Consider the following 21,428-nt stretch of genomic DNA (forward strand, 5'->3'; position numbering starts at 1 on the left):
ACATTCTTGCTGTTATTGTGTACAATGTGTTCCTAATTCTGCTTGTTTCACTCAGCATCAGTTTGTGTAAATCTTTCCAGACCTTTCTAAAATCAGCTTCTTAATAATTTTTAATGGAACAATGATTTATTCCATTACCTTTACCACAACTTTTTCAGCCATTCCCAAGTGATGGGCCTCCACGCCTTTTCCAATACTTTGCTACCACAAAAAGAGATTTTACAAACATTTATGCACATGTGGGTCTTTTTCCCTCCTTTATGATTCCTTTGGATACAGACCTAATAAAGTCACTTTTGGGTCAGAAGGGCACAGTTTTATAGCCCTTTGGGCATAGTTCCAGATTGTGCTCCAGAATGGTTGGATCAATTAATAATTATCAATTTCATCAACAATGTATTAGTTTCCCACATCCCCTCCAACATTTATCTGAGAGGTGTGAGGTGATATCTCAGAGTTGTTTTTAATTTGTATTTCTCTAGTCAATAGTGATTTAGAGCATTTTTCATATAACTATAGATGGCTTTAATTTTGTCATATAAAAATTGTCTGTTCATATCCTCTGGCCATTTATCAATTGGGGAATGACTTATATTCTTATAAATTTGATACAGTTCTTTATATATTTTAGAAATGAGTCATTTATCAGAAATACCGGCTCTAAATTTTTTCCCTCAATTTTGTACTTCCCTTTTAATCTTGTTTCTGTTGGTTTTGTTTGTGCAAAAATATTTTAATTTAGGTCCTTTTCCTTTTCATTCATTATATCTCTTTGGGATATAAATGATGTAGAGATACTGCTGGATCAAAGGATATACAAGTTTTATAATCCTTTGGGCATAGTTCTAAATTGCTCTCCAAAATGGTTGAATCAATTTACAACTCCAGCAATAATGTATTAGTGTTTCAGTTTTCCTAACCTCCTCTAACTTTCATCATTATTTTTTCCTGTCATTTTAGCCAATCTGAGAGGTGTACAATGATATCTCAGAGTTGTCTTAATTTATACTTCTTTAGTCAGTAGTGATTTAGAACTTTTTTTATATGACAATATATATATTATATATATACATATAACTTAAATTTCATCATCTGAAGATTGTTTGTATACTTTGACCATTTATCAATTGGGAAATGGCTTATATTTTTTAATAAATTTTATAAATTTGAATCAGTTCTCTATGTATTTTAGAAATAGGGCTTTTTTCAGAAACATTGGATATAAAAACGTTTCCCAGCTTTTTCCTTCCCTTCTAATCTCAGCTATATTGAGGTTTTTCAAACAATACAATATTTTCTGTAAAGAATATGATAATAAAATTTAGCATAATATCTGACATGTAATAAATGTTTTATAAATTCTCATTCATTCATTGTTCCCTTGATTCCATCCTGTCCAGTATTTTGCTAAGTCATAATTAATTGAAAGAGGTGGCAAAAAAATTGATCATGCTTTCTCTCATCTTCCATGTCACCCTCTCTACTGTCTCCTTTTTCAATCTACCTACAAATGTGCTTGTTTTCTTTATATCCTAAAAATTCTCTTCTTGAACTTCAAAATTTCATAAGTCATGATCCTATTTCCTTCTTCTCTTTCATTTATCAAAATTCTAGAAATTATAGAAGATAAGTTTAACCTCCACTTCTTCACCACCCACTCATAAGACAATTTCTTGAAATCCAGCTTTCAACCCACCAATTACATTTCCAAAGAAGCAATATTTTTTCAATTGATATATCCAATGACTTTATTTCATTTTTTTATTTTTTTCAATCTATCCAAAGAAAGTCTTTCTTTCATTCTAATCCTTTCTCCACTGAGCTGCCAAAATAATTTTGAGATGTGACCTTGGAACTTCCCCCTATCCAGTGAATTATAGCAGCTCCATATTGCATCTAGAAAAATTTAGAGAGATTTCTCTGTTTAGCTTTTAAAATTATTCACTCCTTGGCTCCAATCTGTTTTTCTGACTCCATAACATATTATTCCCTTTGCCAACTCTTATCTAGCCAAACTGGCCTTCATTTACACTGTAAAGCAGATGACTAACTCATCCTCTGATGAATAAGAATTTGATAGCCTTCCATTTACTTTTTATCCTCACCCCATACTATTATAGTGCCCTGCACCATAGGTAGTCAACAAGAACTAACTGAATGACAGATCAACCTCTTGGGTGATCTTTGTGATTCAGTAGAAAGATGCAAGGAATGAAAAGGCAAGTAGAAAATCAATAATCAACTACAAGTACACATCAAAGAAGGCATGACTGAAAAATTCCTGGAACAATTACAGCAGGAAAGAACTTGGAAATCACTGGAGCTACCCTGGTAGCTTTATCAATAAAAGCCCCAGTTGGGCAACAATTATAGCTAAACATGTACCTAAGAAACATTTTCTAATTTACAGGAGGGCAATTTCATAATAAAGAAAACAGAGAAACTATTGTGTCTGTTTATTCCCTCTAGAGAGCAACTACTCTGTGAAAATAATATGGGGAAAAGAAACTTGGTATCAAGTCATATGATTATTTGATTTCAAGAAACTAGCAAAAACAGAATTCCATGTAACCTCTTTCATTTACCTTTGTAAGAAGAGTATTTAAGGATAGTATGGTATAATAAAGATAAAATAACAATAATTGACAAACTTTTTTTTTTATTTCATGGAATGTCTGAAAGCCTATCTATGAATTTATAATTTTGGATATTTATAATATTTATTATTATTATTGTTTATGCTATTTTTGATAGAGTAAAATAAATGTGGACCCTAATTAGATACAATGGTTAAATTTTGTAAACTAATCACCCATAAAATGAAGCAAAGTGGATATGATTTTTTTTAAATTCCATTTATATGTGGCATTTCAGTTTAACTAAGCAACCTTATTTTATAGACTAGGTAGCCAAGGATAATTAGTCCATAGTTTTACTTCTAGCAAGTATTAGGACCAGAAGAAGGCTCCAAATTATCAAATCCCACAAGGAACTAAAATGTATATTATCATACAATTATATTATCTTAGGCTTTAGAACTGGAAGGTTGCTTATATATTTGGAGAGAAGGGAACCAAGACCCTCATTTTAAAGAGGAAACTATTTCCCAAAGTCTCATAGGTAGTGAGTTGCAGTTAGAATTAAAACTAAGGTTTCTGATAATAATTCAAGTGCTTTTTATCCAAAGAAAGAGGGGGAATTAATTTCTGCTGATCTAACAAATTTAATGATCATCTCAGGTAATAGAAATAACACTGGGGAATTGTGTGTATAGATAATATATTATTGTGTAATAATATAATATATAAAATATATAATATATTATGCACATATATTATTGATTAATATATATGTTTATATAGATAGACATACCTATAAATATATATACACACACATACTATTTTGTGTACATATAAAATACACATATAAAGAAATACACATTTTTGATCTGGTCCTCTGATTTTGTTGGATTTTATTGGTTTAAATATGTCATATTAAGGAAATTCTCTCTAAATGAAGATTTGATACTTTTGATCATAGAGAAATTTTTTTGGATACTAAGTATTCCAGCAGCAGAAAAAAGATGTGTGCATATGTATTCCTCTGTGTGTGCATGCATGTGTTCATGTATGTATGCTAGACCGTGATTTCATCAGTATATGGATTTCTAGATGAGGAAACTTTTGCCACTACATGTTGGTACATTTTGGTAACATACCTTCTTGTAGATTTACCTTCAGTACATTAAATGATTTACCTAGATCCTCTTCTATCTCTCTTAATCTTCACTAATCCTCTCCCTTTCCCTCACTTTTTTCTTCTCTCTCTCTCTATTCCCCCTTATCTTCCTCTCTCTTTCCCTTCCCCATCTCTCTTACTCTCATTCTTGTGCTGGCTCTCACTTGCTTGCTCTTGTGCTCTCAAATACACATATATCCATCTGTACAATCTCCTATTATGTATTTGTATATATATATATATATATATATATATATATATATATATATATATATATATATATATATATATATATATGTATAGAGGCAGAAATATAATATGAAGCAGTATTAATCCTCAAAATGGAAAGCTTAAATATTTTTATCATTACCATTTTTAACAACTTTCATTATGAAAATTTTCACCCAGATCATAATTGGAAAGGCTTTCTAATGGGTTCTAAACAAAGATTAATGATAGAAATTAGCTCATTGAATTGAGAGAAGATGCCCCGTAGAAATATTTGGAGGAGAAAAAAGAAGTTAAATTAGATCCATTCTTGTTGAACATCCTTATATCATATAAATTTCTAAGGCTTTTGAACTTTATTAAGTTGAATTCTTTCAATCTGAAAAGTGGGAAATTTAAAAAGCAAATAAAAAATAACATTCATATTGGTCAAGGCAGACTAATATTATCATCATCATTAAATATTTAGGACTACTTATATTTGGAGGAGAACAATGAAAGCTGAGGAAGTTAGCATGATAGTACAAAAACTGAAGTCTATCAGAGAACTTGAAATAAAATCAAATTAAGAAAGAAAACAAATAGAAAGTTTATACTGTTTGAGAGTTTTACTTTTCTTTTAATAATAAACAATATTTAGGGATTCTCAAGTTTTCAAAAATACTTAGGGAAGTGAATGGCAATTTAAAATTTCTTAATAGTATTTTATTTTTCAGAATACTTTAAAGACAGTTTTCAATATTCATTTTTTGTAAGATCTTATGTTTCCAATTGTTTCTCCTTCTCTCCCTCTTCCCCAAGACCATAAGCAATCTGCTGTTATACATGTACAATACTTTTAAATATATTTCCATATGTGTCATGTTGTGCAAGAAAAATCAGACCAAAAGGTGAAAAACACAAAAAAGAAAAAAGCAAAAGGGAAAAAAGGTGGAAAAAGTGTGCTTTGATCTACATTCAGACTTCAGAGTTCTCTTTCAGGATACAGATGACATTTTCCAAATGAATGGTATTTTAATGGCCTCTCTTAGCTGCCTTCTTTATTATCTAGGGTTCTAGGGCCTTTTCCCATTTCCATTTCCTCTTCATTATCATGACATAGGTGCCTAGAAGTCCCAGACCACAATATAGACCTTGAGGAGGACAGAAATATTTGGTGGTCAAAAAAACTTTGGTCTCACCACCATCTTAGACAAGAAATCAAAAATACAGGGAATGAGAAAGTTAACAGAGATTTTAAAAGAGATCTTCAACATATTGTATGAATTGGCCATGTTTAACAAACCAAATTTATACTATTTTAAATGGCTCATCCATAAAGAAGATTACATATTCTTGCCAAAGTGGTTTATATAATTCTGGAGATATTAATATCAAACTATTCTATAAACAGATCTGTGTCAACTAAAGGTTTGAATTAGACCACTCTAGATAAATGAATGGAAGAGAAATTTCCAAAAACAATTATTTAGGAGCCTGTAAGAATCATTAGTGACTCAAATGACAAAGGAACTCTACTAACTATGGTAGGGTTTTTTTATTATTATTATTTTCTTGACCTTATAAACTTAGAAGTGAGGGTACTAGGAGATTTATAAAATAACAATTTTGAATATTTTCAACCAATTAACAAAATCTCAATTAAGCATCTACTCTGTTCTAGGTACCATGCTAGGTACTGGAGACTTTCTATAAAGTCATAAATAAAAGATGACTACAATAAGTAAATGTTATGTATAAATAAAAAAAAAAATCTTACTCAATTTGAAGACAATTTATCCATTGGAATAAGGTAGACTCCGGAAATTTAGACCAAGGAATTAACAAAATTACTTTATAAGTTTTTATATGTTCTTTGTAACTTATCTCAGGATATAATAAAAATATATCATAGAAAGATTTTTCCTGAGGACTTGTACCAAATTTTGATTGCCCTAAATGATAGAAATTATTTATAAATTTTGCAGGAAACATAAACTTGACTAAAGTTGTTGTTAAGGTTGGACATGATATTATTAGTACCAGGAATAAAAGGAGTACTGTTAATTGTAGTTGTAATTTTTCTGATACATGGAACAAGTAAAGGATGAAGAAAAGACAAATTTAAATGGCATAAAAAATAAATTGTAATTGTTGATCTCAGTCTGAGTTTCTGAAAAAGGGTATTAAAAACTTTCAAATGAGGAAAAATGAAAAGTAGATTAGACCAATCTCTCGGGAACATAATGTACTAAACATCCACCTGGCACTGACAAAAGGAGAGACTAAATTATCTAATAGATATGTTCCATCTCTACTTTCTGTATACTCTTAGGACAAGTGCTCACCTTCAGTGCACAAGGAAATTATTTATTAGTGTAGGTTTGAATTCATCATAATTTGTTTTACTGAATTGTGTTATGTCAAAGGAAATAAAAATTACTCATAGCAACTAACAAATATTTAGATGATAATATTTTGTATTCCATATAGATCCTAGGTTACTGGAAGTTAATCATTGAAAATAGTAGTAGGGATTTTTTTTTTCATTTTTGGGCAATTTAGTTTGAGCTGATTTCAATGAGTTCTTTTCACTATTGCTGATTGGAAATTATTAAATTTGCAGGAAACATAAACTTGACTAAAGTTGTTGGTAACGTTGGACATGATATTATTAGTACCAGGAATAAATTGAATACTGTTAATTGTCTGAAAATTATAGAACAATAACTAACAAGATTCCAAATAGATATCTTGAAAAATATATCTTTTGCCTTTATTAGTGTTCATTTTGCCAAGTTCAAAGTCCCTTTTTCTCTAATTTGATTTCTTGTCTGGGTTTTTCTCCTCTTCTCTTTTTTTTTCTAATTATAAGTTTTTTTCCCATTCCATTCTTCTGTAGCTTCTCATGAGTGAGTATTTATGAATATCTGTTCTGTACATAGTAGTATGCTAAGCCAGACAAGAAGAGCATTTGAGAGTATCTTTCCCCTATACCTATAAAACAGTGCTTATTTTCATGTAGATATATCAGAATTTACTATTTCCTTCCAGTCCCATTATGGTTGTAAATTTATTTGTAAAAGGGACATTAGATGTTATCTAATCCAATTTCCTCATTTTTTCATTTGAAGAACTGAGATCTAGAAGTTTACATTCTCAACAGATAATCCCTTTGAATCCAGATCCCCTTCTTATAGCCCATCATGTTGGCTCCTATTTTATTATTGCATCCAGGACTAATGACACTATCTAGACAATATTTTGGAGAATACCTATTTACTAAAAACCACTCTTCCTTTAAGCCACTATATTAATCAATTGAGAAAATGTATGCAGATTTTTTGCAAACCACAAAGCACTACATAAATGTCAAGTATTTTTGACATAATAAAGTTTTGTTACTTGATTGACTATTGTTCACAACTATAATTATTATTAAATAATAAATTTCATCAGTATGCGAAATAAACTTATGGAAGATAGATTAATAATGAGCAGAGAAAATTTCTTCATCAATTTAGTCTGAATACAAATCTACCATTACAGCTTTCCTTATATGCATTGTTATTATTAATTTTTGCTTTTCCCCTCTTTAAAAAAAAAACTCAATTTTATTATGTGTGAATTTAAATACTTAGTTTTATTTAATTTCATTCATTTAATAATTTAGGACAGCTTTATTTCATCTATGTGTATATATGTGTATGTGTGTGTGTGTGTGTGTGTGTGTGAGAGAGAGAGAGAGAGAGAGAGAGAGAGAGAGAGAGAGAGAAAGAGAGAGAGAGAGAGAGAGAGAGAGAGAGAGATCACTTAGGGGATAGATCTGGGTTTATGTAGTATTCTTTATTCAGTGTTTCCTAGCCCAAAACCAATTAGAAACTTAATGAAGGTTGCTTGATGATTAATTGTGTGTCTATCAGGCCACTAATGTAGTATTAATTGTCTCAAGAGTTTGCTAAATGTTTCACTCCGTATTTTGAGGACATGAGAGACCCAAATTAGGATTTTTCTACAGTAGATGGAAGTCTAAAATGTAACAAGACATTTCAGTATTCCAATTGTTTTCTCCTATAATACTTGAAAGGAGATGGTGTGAAATACTTTTCTATATACAAGATTGGAGAGATCAAAATGAGATAAATATACTGCAGATAGAATAGGTTAAAAATGGACGGTAAATGTATTTCTCCTTTTAAATAGACACATGAAAGACATAATTTTGGAGTATGATTTTTTTTCTGGAATAACCTTACTAACACACACCTGTGTTTACAGGAAAATGTCGAAGGCAGAGACTGCAGTCACTGCAAAGTGGGCTTCTTCAATTTACAAGAGAATAATCACAAGGGCTGTGAAGAATGCTTCTGCTCAGGAGTGTCAGATAGATGTCAAAGTTCCCGCTGGACCTATAGCAGTGTAAGTAGCAGCTTTTCTATTCTGCCATAGCAATACACTATTGTTCTTTTATAAAAATCTGCAAGCAATTTTCTCTACATGTATCTTCTTCTGGAAGAAGAAATTGGATTTTCTTTCAAATAGTAGTTGATGTTATTTGTGAATCTTTGAGTGGAGCCTTTTGAGTCTATTTCACAAACAATGTGACAAATATCCTAGCACATGGTTCTAGAGAGAATGGAATCTCTTGGAGCAAGTTGGCATGAAGCCCTCAGGGAGTGATGAGATTGATGTCAGCTAAAAACATTAGTGGAATTGAAGTCTGTTCGACCCAAAGGCAACATGGTTCAATTGAGAGAGCATTAGCTAGCTATATAGAACATTCTGTTCTCTGATTCACCCCTAATTTCAGTACTCTAGGCAAGAAAACTTTCTTTACATAATATTTGCTAACAATTCCTTCTGAATTAAAATATGAGTGTGTATTTGATCTTTAGCTTAGGGTATGTTACATTAAATTTGAAAGCCTGACACATTTCAGTATATTCAATTATTCTCTAAACTGTTTAGCCATTGAAAGAAAGGTAATGAGATTCTCTTGTACTAACAACATACATATGTCTTTTAAAGTGCTAAGGTATTATAAATTATGATGCAGTCCCAGGGCTCCCTTTCTACAGAGTACTTCTGAGAACCCATCTCATGTTTGAGGCATATTTTGTGTGAATTTATATCTAAAAACATAACTCACAAAGCTTCAACAATGTTTCTTTACCAAATCAACTAGGTGATTTGAACATTAATTTAAGTAAAAAAATTTATTTTAATGAAACAAATAATAAAATGACAAGGAAATTTTAATTTTTAAATACAGAGGTGTACTTTCCCAAAATCTTTCAAAATGCTAGGAGGGACACTCATATTCTCCTGCATTGTACCAAAGAGAATTTGACACTCTCACTGCTCCTGGCTACTTCCCCTATAGACTTGTTGATCTTTCTGGCTGGTCAGATAATATTTTTTGGCTACAGGCTACAGGGTTAATGCTTCTCTGCATCTTCCTCATGTGCTGGTTCTCCCCAACTAGGCAGCTATCCATTGTTTCTCTGTTTCTCTCTGCTACCACCTACTGGCATTCTATTCCATTAGGGGAAACCATGTGGTTTTCCCTAAAGGAAAGTTTTCCGTAACTGGGGCATAGCTTGAGGAACTTCAATTCTTTCATGATTTAGACCTCAGAACAAAAGCTCCTTCACCAGAGAAAAGGAACCCTCAAATGTAGGTTATATCTGTGTTTTGAACTTCTTTGATTATGTCTAAGCAACTATTCTCTGAAGCCAGTTTACTATTTGACTTAGACTGAAAAAAATCTTTCAATCATTTTTTTTTACTCCTGTGATGCCAAGTATAGTCCAATTAGATCACCTTAGTATCAAAACTAAAAGGGACTGGCAATAGTTTTTATTGTCAATAACAAAGTAGCTGGTTTCTTTACAATTACAGAAGAAAAGTGATGATATTTCTTAAGTTTCTGGCATATAATTACCAGTAGAAAGAGAAAAATTTAATGTCAGCTCTGAAGAACAGCTACGTCTTTGTACCTTATTTTCTAACCTTTACAATAGGAATAATATATAGTTCTGTTCTTTGATGAGAACGTGATTTTATATATCCATCAAAGTAGGAGCTAGTATAAGCAACACAGAATAGCGAGTAACTAGAAGGCTGAACTCGAAAAGACCTGAGCATTCCAAACAATAACTTAGTAATCCTAGAAAAATCACTTCTTTTCTCTGACTCTCATTTTCCTCATTTGTAAACTGGGGGTGATAACACTCACTTTACAGGTAATGTCTTTTGGTGATAGTAGTCTCTAAATCTTAGAGGATAAAATGAGATAATATCTATGAAATACTTTGCAAACGTCAAGATGCTATTTATATGCTAATTTGTAGTAATTGCTTTAATTGTAGTAGCAGTAGCAGCAGCAGCAGCAGAAGCAGCAATAGTAGTAGTAGTAGTAGTATGGTGATAGTATTAGTTGTAGAAGTAGTAGTACTAGTAGCAGCAGCAGCAGTAGTAGTAGTAGTATGGTGATAGTACTAGTGTTAGAAGTAGTAGTAATAGCAGCAGCAACAGCAGCAGTAGTAGTAATAGTAGTAGTATGGTGATAGTACTAGTTGTAGAAATAGTAGCAGTAGTAGCAATAGTAGTAGTAGTAGTAGTAGTAGTAGTATGGTGATAGTACTAGTGTTAGAAGTAGCAGTAGTAGTGGTAGTAGTAGTAGTATGGTGATAGTACTAGTGTTAGAAATAATAGTAGTAGCAGCAGCAGCAGCAGCAGCACCAATAGTAGTAGTAGTAGTAGTAGTAGTTTGGTGATAGTGCTAGTTGTAGAAGTAGTAGCAGTAGTAGCAATAGCAATAGTAGTTGTAGTAGTAGTAGCAGTAGTAGTTTGGTGATAGTGCTGGTTGTAGAAGTAGTAGCAGTAGTAGTAGTAGTAGTTTGGTGATAGTGCTAGTTGTAGAAATAGTAGCAGTAGCAGCAATAGCAGTAGTAGTTATAGTAGTAGTAGTAGTAGTAGTAGTAGTAGTAGTTTGGTGATAGTGCTAGTTGGAGAAGTAGTAGCAGTAGTAGCAATAGCAGTTGTAGTTGTAGTAGTAGTAGCAGTAGTAGTGTGGTGATAGTGCTAGTTGTAGAAGTAGTAGCAGTAGTAGCAATAGCAGTAGTAGTTGTAGTAGCAGTAGCAGCAGCAGCAGCAGCAGCAGTAGTAGTAGTGTGGTGATAGTGCTAGTTGGAGAAGCAGTAGCAGTAGTATCAACAATAGTAGTAGTAGCAGCAGTAGCAGCAGCAGCAGCAGCAGCAGTAGTAGTATGGTGATAGTACTAGTTGTAGATATAGTAGCAGCAGCAGCAGCAGTAGTGGTAATAGCAGTAATAGGAATAGCAGTAGCAACAGCAGTAGTAGTAGTAGCAGCAGCAATAGCAGCAGCAGCAGCAGCAGTAGTAGTAGTAGTAGTAGTAGTAGTAGTAATAGCATCATTATCATCATCATCAGAAGTAGTAGTAGTAGTAATAGTAGCAGCAACAGTAGTAGTAATAGCAGCAATAGCAGTAGTCATCATCAGAATACTAATGCCATCTGATGACATTCTTACTCTGATCTAAAGATGGAAGCAACATTGCCACCACTAATATTGAAGCTTATAAAAATGATATTTTACCAGTTTCTCTTATTCCATCTGTTTCTTATCAATGGTCTTCTAAAAATCCTTTATAGGGGGTCTACCTATTCCACCAGAGACCTTCCTGTAGTTCCTTTAATATATTGGGAGCACTAAAATAACATTCAGACTATTTGTTGTTGGTCATTCTTGTTAAATGCCTCACCTCATTTTTGGTCATCTGCATTTTTGAAAATGTCTTTGTACTATTTCTCAATACAGACCATTTTAGAAACAGTTTCTAATAATGGACTATTTTAATAATTACTATATTTATTATAAGAATACTATTTTATACTTACCGCCTACTTATACCCACTCTGTCTTTATATTACCTTTTGAATAACTTAAAATTTTTATTTTTTTTAAGATTATGATGTTCCATGATGTAAAATGATACAATCCATCATCAGAAATATAACAATAACATTATTGATAATGATAATAGCAATAATAGCCATGATATCAATGGTATCTAGTGTATGCCATGCTCTATGCTAAGCACTTTACAAATATCTCATGGCACTTGTAACATTTTCAAAAATATTTTTGCTTACTTTATTTCATTTGGTTCTAAAAGCAATTTTGTAAAGTACCACAATATCAGCAGTAAAATCTAAAATCCTTGAAGTCAGGGATTATTTCAGGATTGTATTTATATTCCCTGGATAATAGCACACACTGGACATTTAATGAGTGGTAATTGATTTTTTAGAATATTTCCATTCCAATTCACAGATGCAGAAATTCTGAATCAAAGAGGCAATTATATAGTACAGTGGATAGAGTGCTGGACCTGGAGTTAGGAAGACCTGAGTTCAAATGTCAGTTCTGCCACTTCGTAAATCTATGACTCTGGACAAGTCTCTTTGCTTCAGTTTCTTTATAAAATGGAGATAAAAATAACACTTTCTTCCCAAGGTTGTTGTGAAAATCAAATGACCTTTTATTTGTAAAACACTTTGTGAAACTTCAAGTCCTATATAATTGCTAGTTATTATTGTTGTTATTATTAACTGTCATGTTAGAAATGGGAGCAAATCTGAAATTACTCCTTTATATTTATCTTATTTTAATATAACTAAATTTCTCGTAAAATGAGGGGATTGTATTGGTTCTAAATTCTGACTGTGTGACATTTCCTGGGATGCTGAGAGTTTAAGTGATTTGTCTAAAATCATACAACCAGCATATGTCAAAACCAGAATTTACACACCAGCCTTCATGATCATGAAGTTAACTTTTTATATCCTATACCAAAGCTACTTCATATAATTGCTATCTATATTAATAGCAATATGATAATTAGATGATGATAACAACAGTTAGGTCTTGGTTACTTAATTCTTTCCCCTCTCTAAGAAAAATTTATAATTTTTAGATGCCTTGATATCTCTCCATTTTAAATCTATTCCTGATGGAAAACTTTTCCATTTACAAATTCACGTTTAAACAAATTACCTTGTTCCTTAGATAATTATCTTTTTTTTTTTCCTGAAAAGAAACTGTCTTTGATTACTTGTACTGTTTCATTTCCTGATGCTTTAACCTCCTTTGCAGCATGGAACTCTGGGATGTCCATCATAATCATTTTTTTCTGTGGGTTTATAGCCTTCACATTTCATTATAAAATAGCACATGACTTACTCTATTTCACTGAGTTCATAAATGCTGACTTTAATATGCTTCAGAGAGGCCACAGCTCACCACCCAAAAATGAATCATCTCATTTACAGTTTGACACCATCACTTCCAGAACACTCTAATCAACACTCACTTCTAGATGCTGGCTGGCTGCTTCTCACCCCTCATCTCCTGCACTTTTGCTATACTGCTGATCCAATATCAGAAGATATAATCATGATGACCTGTTACCCTAGAAATTTTCTGCTCTTTCTTTCCTGAACCAAAGGGCCTCTACTATTTTTCCCACTTCTACAATCTAAATTAAAGTATCTTTTCCCTAAAAAAATTATTGCTGAAGAAAGGGAGAATATTAGATTTAGATTCCAATTATTTAACTTTGATAAAACTTACATTATAACCATGGGTGAAACATGAAATCATATGGATATTAATTAATTAGCTTAATTAATTTTTAAAGCTGATTTATTAGTTATTAATTAACATTAATAAATGGAATCAGAATTTAAGGTACAAAGTTGCTCACAAAGTTTTGCTTTATCCTTTGCCCAAGAAGAGGGAGGTTTAGCAGATCTTGCTATCAGGCAGTAAGTGAGGCTATAAAATATTGATAATGTGTATGTTAGAAATGTGTCAGAACTGGTGGCCAGGAATGGTTGCATTTTTATGGCAGAAGTAATCAGGTCAATTCATCTCTTTTCCAGTCCTAAAAGATCTACATGGAAGTTTAGACAAGTGGGAGTTAGGTTACAGTTATGAAACAAGGCATAGATGAAGCTCTCAGGGTAAAGGAAAATTATTAGGATATTGGAGTGGAATAGCGGGTACACCCCCAAGGAATGAATCCAGGTAAATTCAGAAATGACAAAGAGGTGTTGAGGCAAGAATAAAGGTGAGATTATAAGCACTATCCAGTATCTCTCACAGGAAAATCAATTTTTTCCTATAAGTATTTCCCATCAGCTTGTGTGCTTAGAAAAAAATGGTCTGTTGTCATGATTTAGAAGAAAGACAGTCTTGTTCTGTTAAGATAATATTTCTGTCCTTGAATTAAGTTGAGGGAGGCAGTGCTTACATTCTCTGTATAGAAATATATTTCTGTTATAGTTAAGAAGAATCTATCTTCTCTACCTCCTATCCCTTTCCAATCCAAGCTAATATCCCAAGTCATAGCTATATGAGCTAGACCACAAGTTTGGGGATCCAAGAACAGAACACTAACTGGGACCCCTGCCATCCTTTCATTTAGGAAGAAAATTAGAAAGGAGTACCCTAAAGTGCTTAGCTCCCTACAGATAGAAATATCTTCAAGTTAGAACTTTTCTCTAAGATTATGAAGTTTATTTTCAAATAAGTAAGCTTTAGTTTTTTGTTAATTTTTATTTTCCTAATATTGTCTTTATGGATTCTCAGAATCTTATTCCAAAGGCAATACAGAGCGAAGAGTTTAGTGGATGTCAATATCTAGATCAGGTTTGAAAAATTCTATGTTTTAAAGTCAGAAGGTCATCAATTTGAGGTCATTCATTCCATCCCTCTCATTTTCCCAAAGAGGGAAATGAAAGTAAGATAGGCTAATTTAAGTCTACTACATTATTTAATTTAATGTTATTTGTACATTTCTTTTAAGATAAATGATATGGATGGTTGGTATCTTACTGATGTGTCTGGTCTCCTGAGGATCACACCTCATCAAGACAGCTCCGGTCAATCCCAGCAACTCAGCATCAATAGCCTGGATGCAAAAAGAGAACTACCACGAATCTATTACTGGAGTGCACCTGAACCATATTTAGGCAACAGAGTAAGTTTTTTTGTTTTTTGTTTTGTTTTTTTTTTTTTTTTTTGCTATATTTGATTGAGGACTCTTGTTTTCTTATAGTTCTTATTTAAAGAAATATATGTGTGTGAGTTATGTGATATATTAAATTCTGTAGAAATTAATTATTGTATGAATAAATATTCTATGTACAAGTTTTCTTGAAGCAATATAAAAAAATTTACATATTTGACCATTTTTAAGATAGCATCTATGACTCACATGTATGGAAAAAGGATTGATACAGTTATGGAGGAAGAATGAGGGAGATCACTTAGATACCACAAATATATTGGAATTCATGAAATATTTAAAGACTGAGAAGAAGATTACTAATATATCAAGTAGATTCTATATGGAGGATCTGTGGACAGATATTTTAAAAATTATACTAGATAAAAGATATGGATGAATTGCTTCAAACCTTAACTAAAGAGAAAAGTACCCACAAATTCATCAAAGGGTTAAATTATGATTTGTTAAATAAGATTGATTTGGAAATAGAGGCATTTATATAGAGAACTAAGTATGAGGTACAAGTAAGATAAGTTGACTTTGGAGTGCCTACCATAATGGCCTACATAAAATTGACCATCAGATATATCAGTAAATAAATGACATCTTAGAGTAATTGATGATAAGCTATGATGATTTATAAACCTGTGAAATTCAGTTTAACCACTGGCCCCAGCTCTTCTGGACACATGTATACTATGACTGAATTGACCTGTAGACCAGGCATTTCCTCTATTATGTGCTTTCAAGGCACTTGTTTGATGTGACCGAGTTAAGTTTCCTTGGTCCTTGCCTCCAGTGCTTATTAGACAATTCAGAAAAGAAACTGATTTCAAGTTTCAGTCCACCCCTAGTGCCTTGGTCCAGAGATTACAGAGAAGTCTCTTATTAGTGTCACTTTACATCTTTATCTAAAATTCTAAGTTTGAGCACTGGACAACTTTGGGTCTTGGATTAGAATATGTAGCCTATTGAGTGTCCAAGACTACTAACCTGTGTTGGGGTTGGGAGTAGTGAGGCACTATTCCCTCACACCCATTCCTTATTGGATTATGTCTTCTTCCCATTGCTATCATAACAGTATTGTTTTCCCATTTCTTCCTTCAGAAAGAAACTAATTAAAACATAGTCATACTTTGATGTGGGATACTCAGTTATTTACTTCACAATTTCAGTTTTTCTGGGAAAATAAATAAATCTATTTATTCTACTTTTTACAAATCTTAAGTAGAGATCTCTTCTGGTGAACCATCTTATCTGAATATTTTATTTAATTTTTTACCTTATTTAATATTTTATTTCTCCAATTACATAGAAAAACAATTTTAAGTCTTTTTTTTTTCAGAATTTTAGATCCAAATTCTCTCCCTTCCTCCCTTATTCCTTCTATTGAGAAGGCTGTTTATTTTAACATTTGACTAAAGTAAACAAAAATAAAAGAAAAAACCCAAACAACAACAATAAAAACCCTTTGTTTAGGCTTTAGGAAGAAATAGAATTAAATAATTTGATATATTAAACCCGCTCACATGTACGTTACAAAAAATACAGATACATGACAGATTTGGAGACTTAAGCTATTTCTGGACTGTAGTAATGCCATACATAGGGCCTTTGGTATGTAGATATTTGTGTTTATTTGTTTGCTTTTCCAAGAATTCCTTGGAAAAGAAATTTGGTTTCCGCTATAGAATTCTTTTATTTATATACATATACATATATGTGTGTGTATGTGTGTGTGTGTGTATGTGTGTGTGTGTGTGTGTGTGTAAAGCAATTTGGTTTCAGCTATAGAATTCTTTTATTTATATACATATATGTGTGTGTGTGTGTGTGTGTGTGTATGTATATAAAGCAATTTGGTTTCAGCTATGGAATTATTTTATTTATATACATATGTGTGTATGTGTGTTTGTGTGTGTGTGTGTGTTTGTGTATGTGTGTATCACACAGCTAGTAAGTTTCAAGTGTCTGAGGCTGGATTTGAATTCTTGTCTTCCTGACTCAAGGTCCTGTGCTCTAACCATTATGTAACCTAGCTATATATATATAATGATAACTACTATACATGTCCCAATATATCTGAACTGACTCCAGTTATGCATCTGCTCTGTCTTCCCTTCCATTTCTGGAATCATAATCAAATCAATACATTCACTGCTACTAAAAAGAATGCCTCATTCTAATCCCCATTTACCATTCCTATGACTTTCCAAATCAAAATACTCTTTGACTACTAGAACGTATATGTGGGGTATCCCTCTATTAAAATGTAAGCTTCTTAAGGACAAGTTCTGTCTTTATTACTGTATTTGTATCTTCAGTGCTTAGCACAGGATAAGACCTTAATGCTTTTCAATTAATTTATTGATTCATTTACATCTTGTCAGCTAATTATAAATCTGGATTCTAGAACCTGCTTCTTTCAGATCCAAATTAGAGAAAACTCCATTGTGAATTGAATTTGTTTTAAGCTTATAATATTGTTTTAGGAGAAATCTTAAGTGATAAAACTAAAATCAAATTTTGCTTAAAAGTATCTCCATTTTGAGTGCCATACATTTGTCTGGTATTTAGTTTGAAACAATAAACAAACTCTGAGCAAGCATTCACATACAACTCACTGAATGGGAAATAGCTATTTTGGTATACTGAATAAAGTCACAACACAGAGTAATATTTTCCTTTTTAAGCTAATCTCTATTTTACTATATGTATGTGTGTATATATACACACTTATAAATGTTGATGTGTATTCAAAAGACAAGTTTTATTTAGTAAACATTTAGTCTATATTGTGAAACGTATTAAAAACATTATTTAAAGTGCATTTGACATCAAGAAATCACTTCAGTCTTTTATTTTTAATTACACCCCCTCACACATACTCACACCCCTTATTTTCAACCAGGGCAAACATGTGTATAAAACTTAGCTGAAAATAATCACCACGACTTGAAGATACCACAGTTAGGTCAGAATTTGATAGGTTCCAAAAAATTAGTTTTCTGATGGTGGCAAAATGTATTTGAATACAGCTTTTTATAGAAACATGCTTGGCAATATTTTCTCATATTGCTTCTGTAGGCATATCTGCTTCTTTCTATTGGCTGAAAACCAACCCAACAGAAGGAAAGTGAGCATGTGAGACATTTGGCAGGATCACATCCAAAGAATTTGTATATCCTGTTCATGGTTTTAAGTTCCCAAAGATAACTTCCTTTGTCCTGAATGACCTGCTTCTAGTTACCACCCACAGTGAGCTCGTACATATTCCGACACAAATAATTTTCACATCAAAAACCAAGACTTGTCTGTGCTCCAATTTCCATTCAATGAACAAAACAGTGGTAACAGAGTGTGCAAATTGTTTGAATACGGAAGACATTTTTAAACATAACGTGGAGGCCATTTGTGGCTTACTGTCAGGCAACTCCATATGAATGAAACAATTTGCCTTAATAACTGAACCATATAAATTTTTGATACTACAATAATACTGCAAACATTCGCAAATTACTGCAGTACATCTTAACTGTCATGTCCCATCACATAAATTACAGTCATGATGGCATGCTTAGCTTGGATGATTTAGCATCTTGCCAAGGAAATGGAATAGTGTAGGTCCTTGTTTATAAATTCAATAAAGTAATTTCCTTAGTAGTTGAGGCTAAAGTCATTCTCTCTTCAGCAATAACTGTTAAGTGTTCAAGCTATAGAACAGTTGCCAGCATGGGACAGAGGTTGCTAATGTATAGCTATGACTATGTCATCTGCTCAAAGAGGGAACTTTATGGGCAACTTGACCTTTTAATCAGTGGGTGTGCCATCAATGTCCCAACTTTTCTTTTTGTTGAAATGCTCATTCCTTTTTCTAAAGAGAATTTAACTAGGAAGAGTATCAACCTTCTTTCAATATTTCCATGCCCCTATTTTCAAACATGTTTCAAGACCTTTATTGCAAGGCTACTTTTAACATAAGGTGGACATGCTGTGTATACTCTGTTATAACGAAGATTGCCATATGTTTTCTATCATACTCTTTAACACCTACGTCCAAATATTTTCTTCCTATGATAAGAATGCTGTCAGATGGGACACTATAGAGTCTGCCAGCACTGAGAATTGCCTAACAATAAGCAATATTTTGGTGTTTTACAAGTGAGGTGATAGTCTCTGGTTTCTAGAAAATTCCATTTAATGGCTTATCTAAGAATAAAATTTATAAGATAAAGTAATTCATATTTGTTTGTCAATATGGTATTTTAATCATGTTCCTAAATGTATTTTAAAGGTGAGAATTTCCAAGCCTATTAATAGATCATGAATATTATTCTTTAAGTTACTTATAAAAATAGAAATCCATCCAGAAATTTTAGGTATTCAAAATAATAGTAAGAAGAATGACTCTCCACTTTGTACATGCAAAAAGCACAAGCATCAAATTAACTAGCTTCACGTCCTGTCTATATGACTTTATCATGTGTTAAATAAATGGGTTGGATTAATTGGCCTATAAGGTTTCTTCAAAGTCTAGATCTATAACCACATAAACCAAAAGTTACATGGGGGGGAAAGTCAAAGATTTGCTATAAAAATACCCTAAGGCTTTCCCAATTTCAATTCTAAATACCAATGAGATCATCATATGTTCGTATAATCTTGGATAATTATCTGAGGCATTAAATGGATAAATGATTTGCTCAACATCACCTAATGAGTATGTTATGTGCAATAGAGAGAAGGAGGATACAATCTGAGCCAAAGTCTTCCTCCCTCCAAGACTGGTTCTCTATTCACATTTACCTTTCCTCAGTTAGTAGAATATTAAACCCAAGACGAGGATTGGATGTTGGAAATGAATCTCTCAGACTAACACATATTCTCTGTATTACTGTATATGGACTCTGTTTTACCTTACATATCTTTTCCTAGACTGATTTTCATATAGCCTTTCAAGGCTATGAAGCACAAAGCACAATTGATGCATTACTTGTAAATATATTAGATTTTCTTATAAATTTTAACAGAAAGAGGCAGTATGATGCAGTGATTAGGTACAAAGCCTTGAAGACAGCCTTGAATTCTCATGATTTCTTGATAAATTTTTTTATCATATTATGTTATGGAAATGCTTGTTTTATTCCATAATTTTTTTTAATTTAAAGAGAAATAATAATGGAATTCAAAACTGGAATCAATTATGTGTATATTGAATGAATTATAGACAACAGTTTTTTCCTAAATGTGACTAGAACAAAACCTGGTTCTAATCTATAAATAGGTAATGGCTAGGACTATCTTATAAAGAGCTTCAAGTGGCAGAAAAGTTTATAGTTAATCCACATGTAATAAGGATCCCCTGGAGCTTATTGACTACAGTATTAACTTGATCAGGTCTGCACTTAATGAAAATGACTTTGTTAGCTATGTGGTCAATGGATTGAAGAAATCTACAGTTAAAGACTGTACGGGATGGATCACTAATCAAATTGAGCATTTCCTAGCCAAGCATGGTGATTTAAATCTCAGAATGTCTCAAAGAAGTAGTGGGGTCAAGGGAGTAGTAAAGAATAGTTTTAGTGGTGTGAATACCATTCATAGAACAGAGACAGTTAGTACATTATAGGGTGAATAAAATCACCAAGCCCTGGACATGAGAATAGAATATTTTGGTTTAAATAGGAAAGAGTATTCTCTCACAGCATTCAGAATACTTTACTAGCATTGGCTGTAAGAAGTAAGGGAGTTCTTAATATCCACATCTTTTCTAATATCATCAAGTTTTATGTAAAAGTTTGGAATATAGCAGAGAAATCTATTGTAAATCCAAATAAAAACTGTATGGTGGTAATGGCTGAAATTTTTTTCTGGGGAGACTAATTAGAATGCTATTGTTATAATACAAAGAAGAGGGAATAATAGTCTGTGGTAGCTCTGTGGATGAAAGAGGAGAGGCCAGATTAAAAAACTATTATAGAAAAAAATAATAAGATTGAAAATGAACTGTATATGTGGTGTGAATAAAAGTGAGGAATGGAGAATCAGTCTGAGGTTGTAAATCTGTGTGACTGGGAGGATGATATTATCCTCAAAGGTAATAGGGGAGAATGAATTCAGAAGAATGAATGAATTTGTAGTGGAAAATAATGAGTTCCATTTTGGATCTATTGAGTACAAGATGCTTTGGGGACATCAAGTTTGAGATGTCCAGGAGACACTTGGTGATAGAAACCTGTAGCTTCAGAAACACTGAATTTTAAAATTGTAAAGGTCAGGGAGTTGAGATATATGCTAGCTCTTATATTTCACCACCAGATCTATCTGTTTCCAATTTAAAAAAAACATAGTTGGTAAGTGACCTATCAAGTTTGTTTGTTTCTTG

At 32.3% G+C, this 21,428-nt stretch overlaps 1 protein-coding gene across 1 annotated transcript in view; it reads left to right on the forward strand.

Moving 5' to 3' along the window:
- The window catches only part of LAMA2 (laminin subunit alpha 2), a 770,763-nt gene that overhangs the window by 378,870 nt on the left and 370,465 nt on the right, over nucleotides 1-21,428 (forward strand). The window contains exons 11-12 of the mRNA XM_051997719.1: nucleotides 8,224-8,364; nucleotides 14,840-15,013. Coding sequence (XP_051853679.1) covers nucleotides 8,224-8,364; nucleotides 14,840-15,013 — 315 coding nt within the window. The remainder of the gene's footprint in view (nucleotides 1-8,223; nucleotides 8,365-14,839; nucleotides 15,014-21,428) is intronic.

This window comes from Antechinus flavipes, chromosome 4, assembly GCF_016432865.1.
Source record: "Antechinus flavipes isolate AdamAnt ecotype Samford, QLD, Australia chromosome 4, AdamAnt_v2, whole genome shotgun sequence".
NCBI lineage: Eukaryota > Metazoa > Chordata > Mammalia > Dasyuromorphia > Dasyuridae > Antechinus > Antechinus flavipes.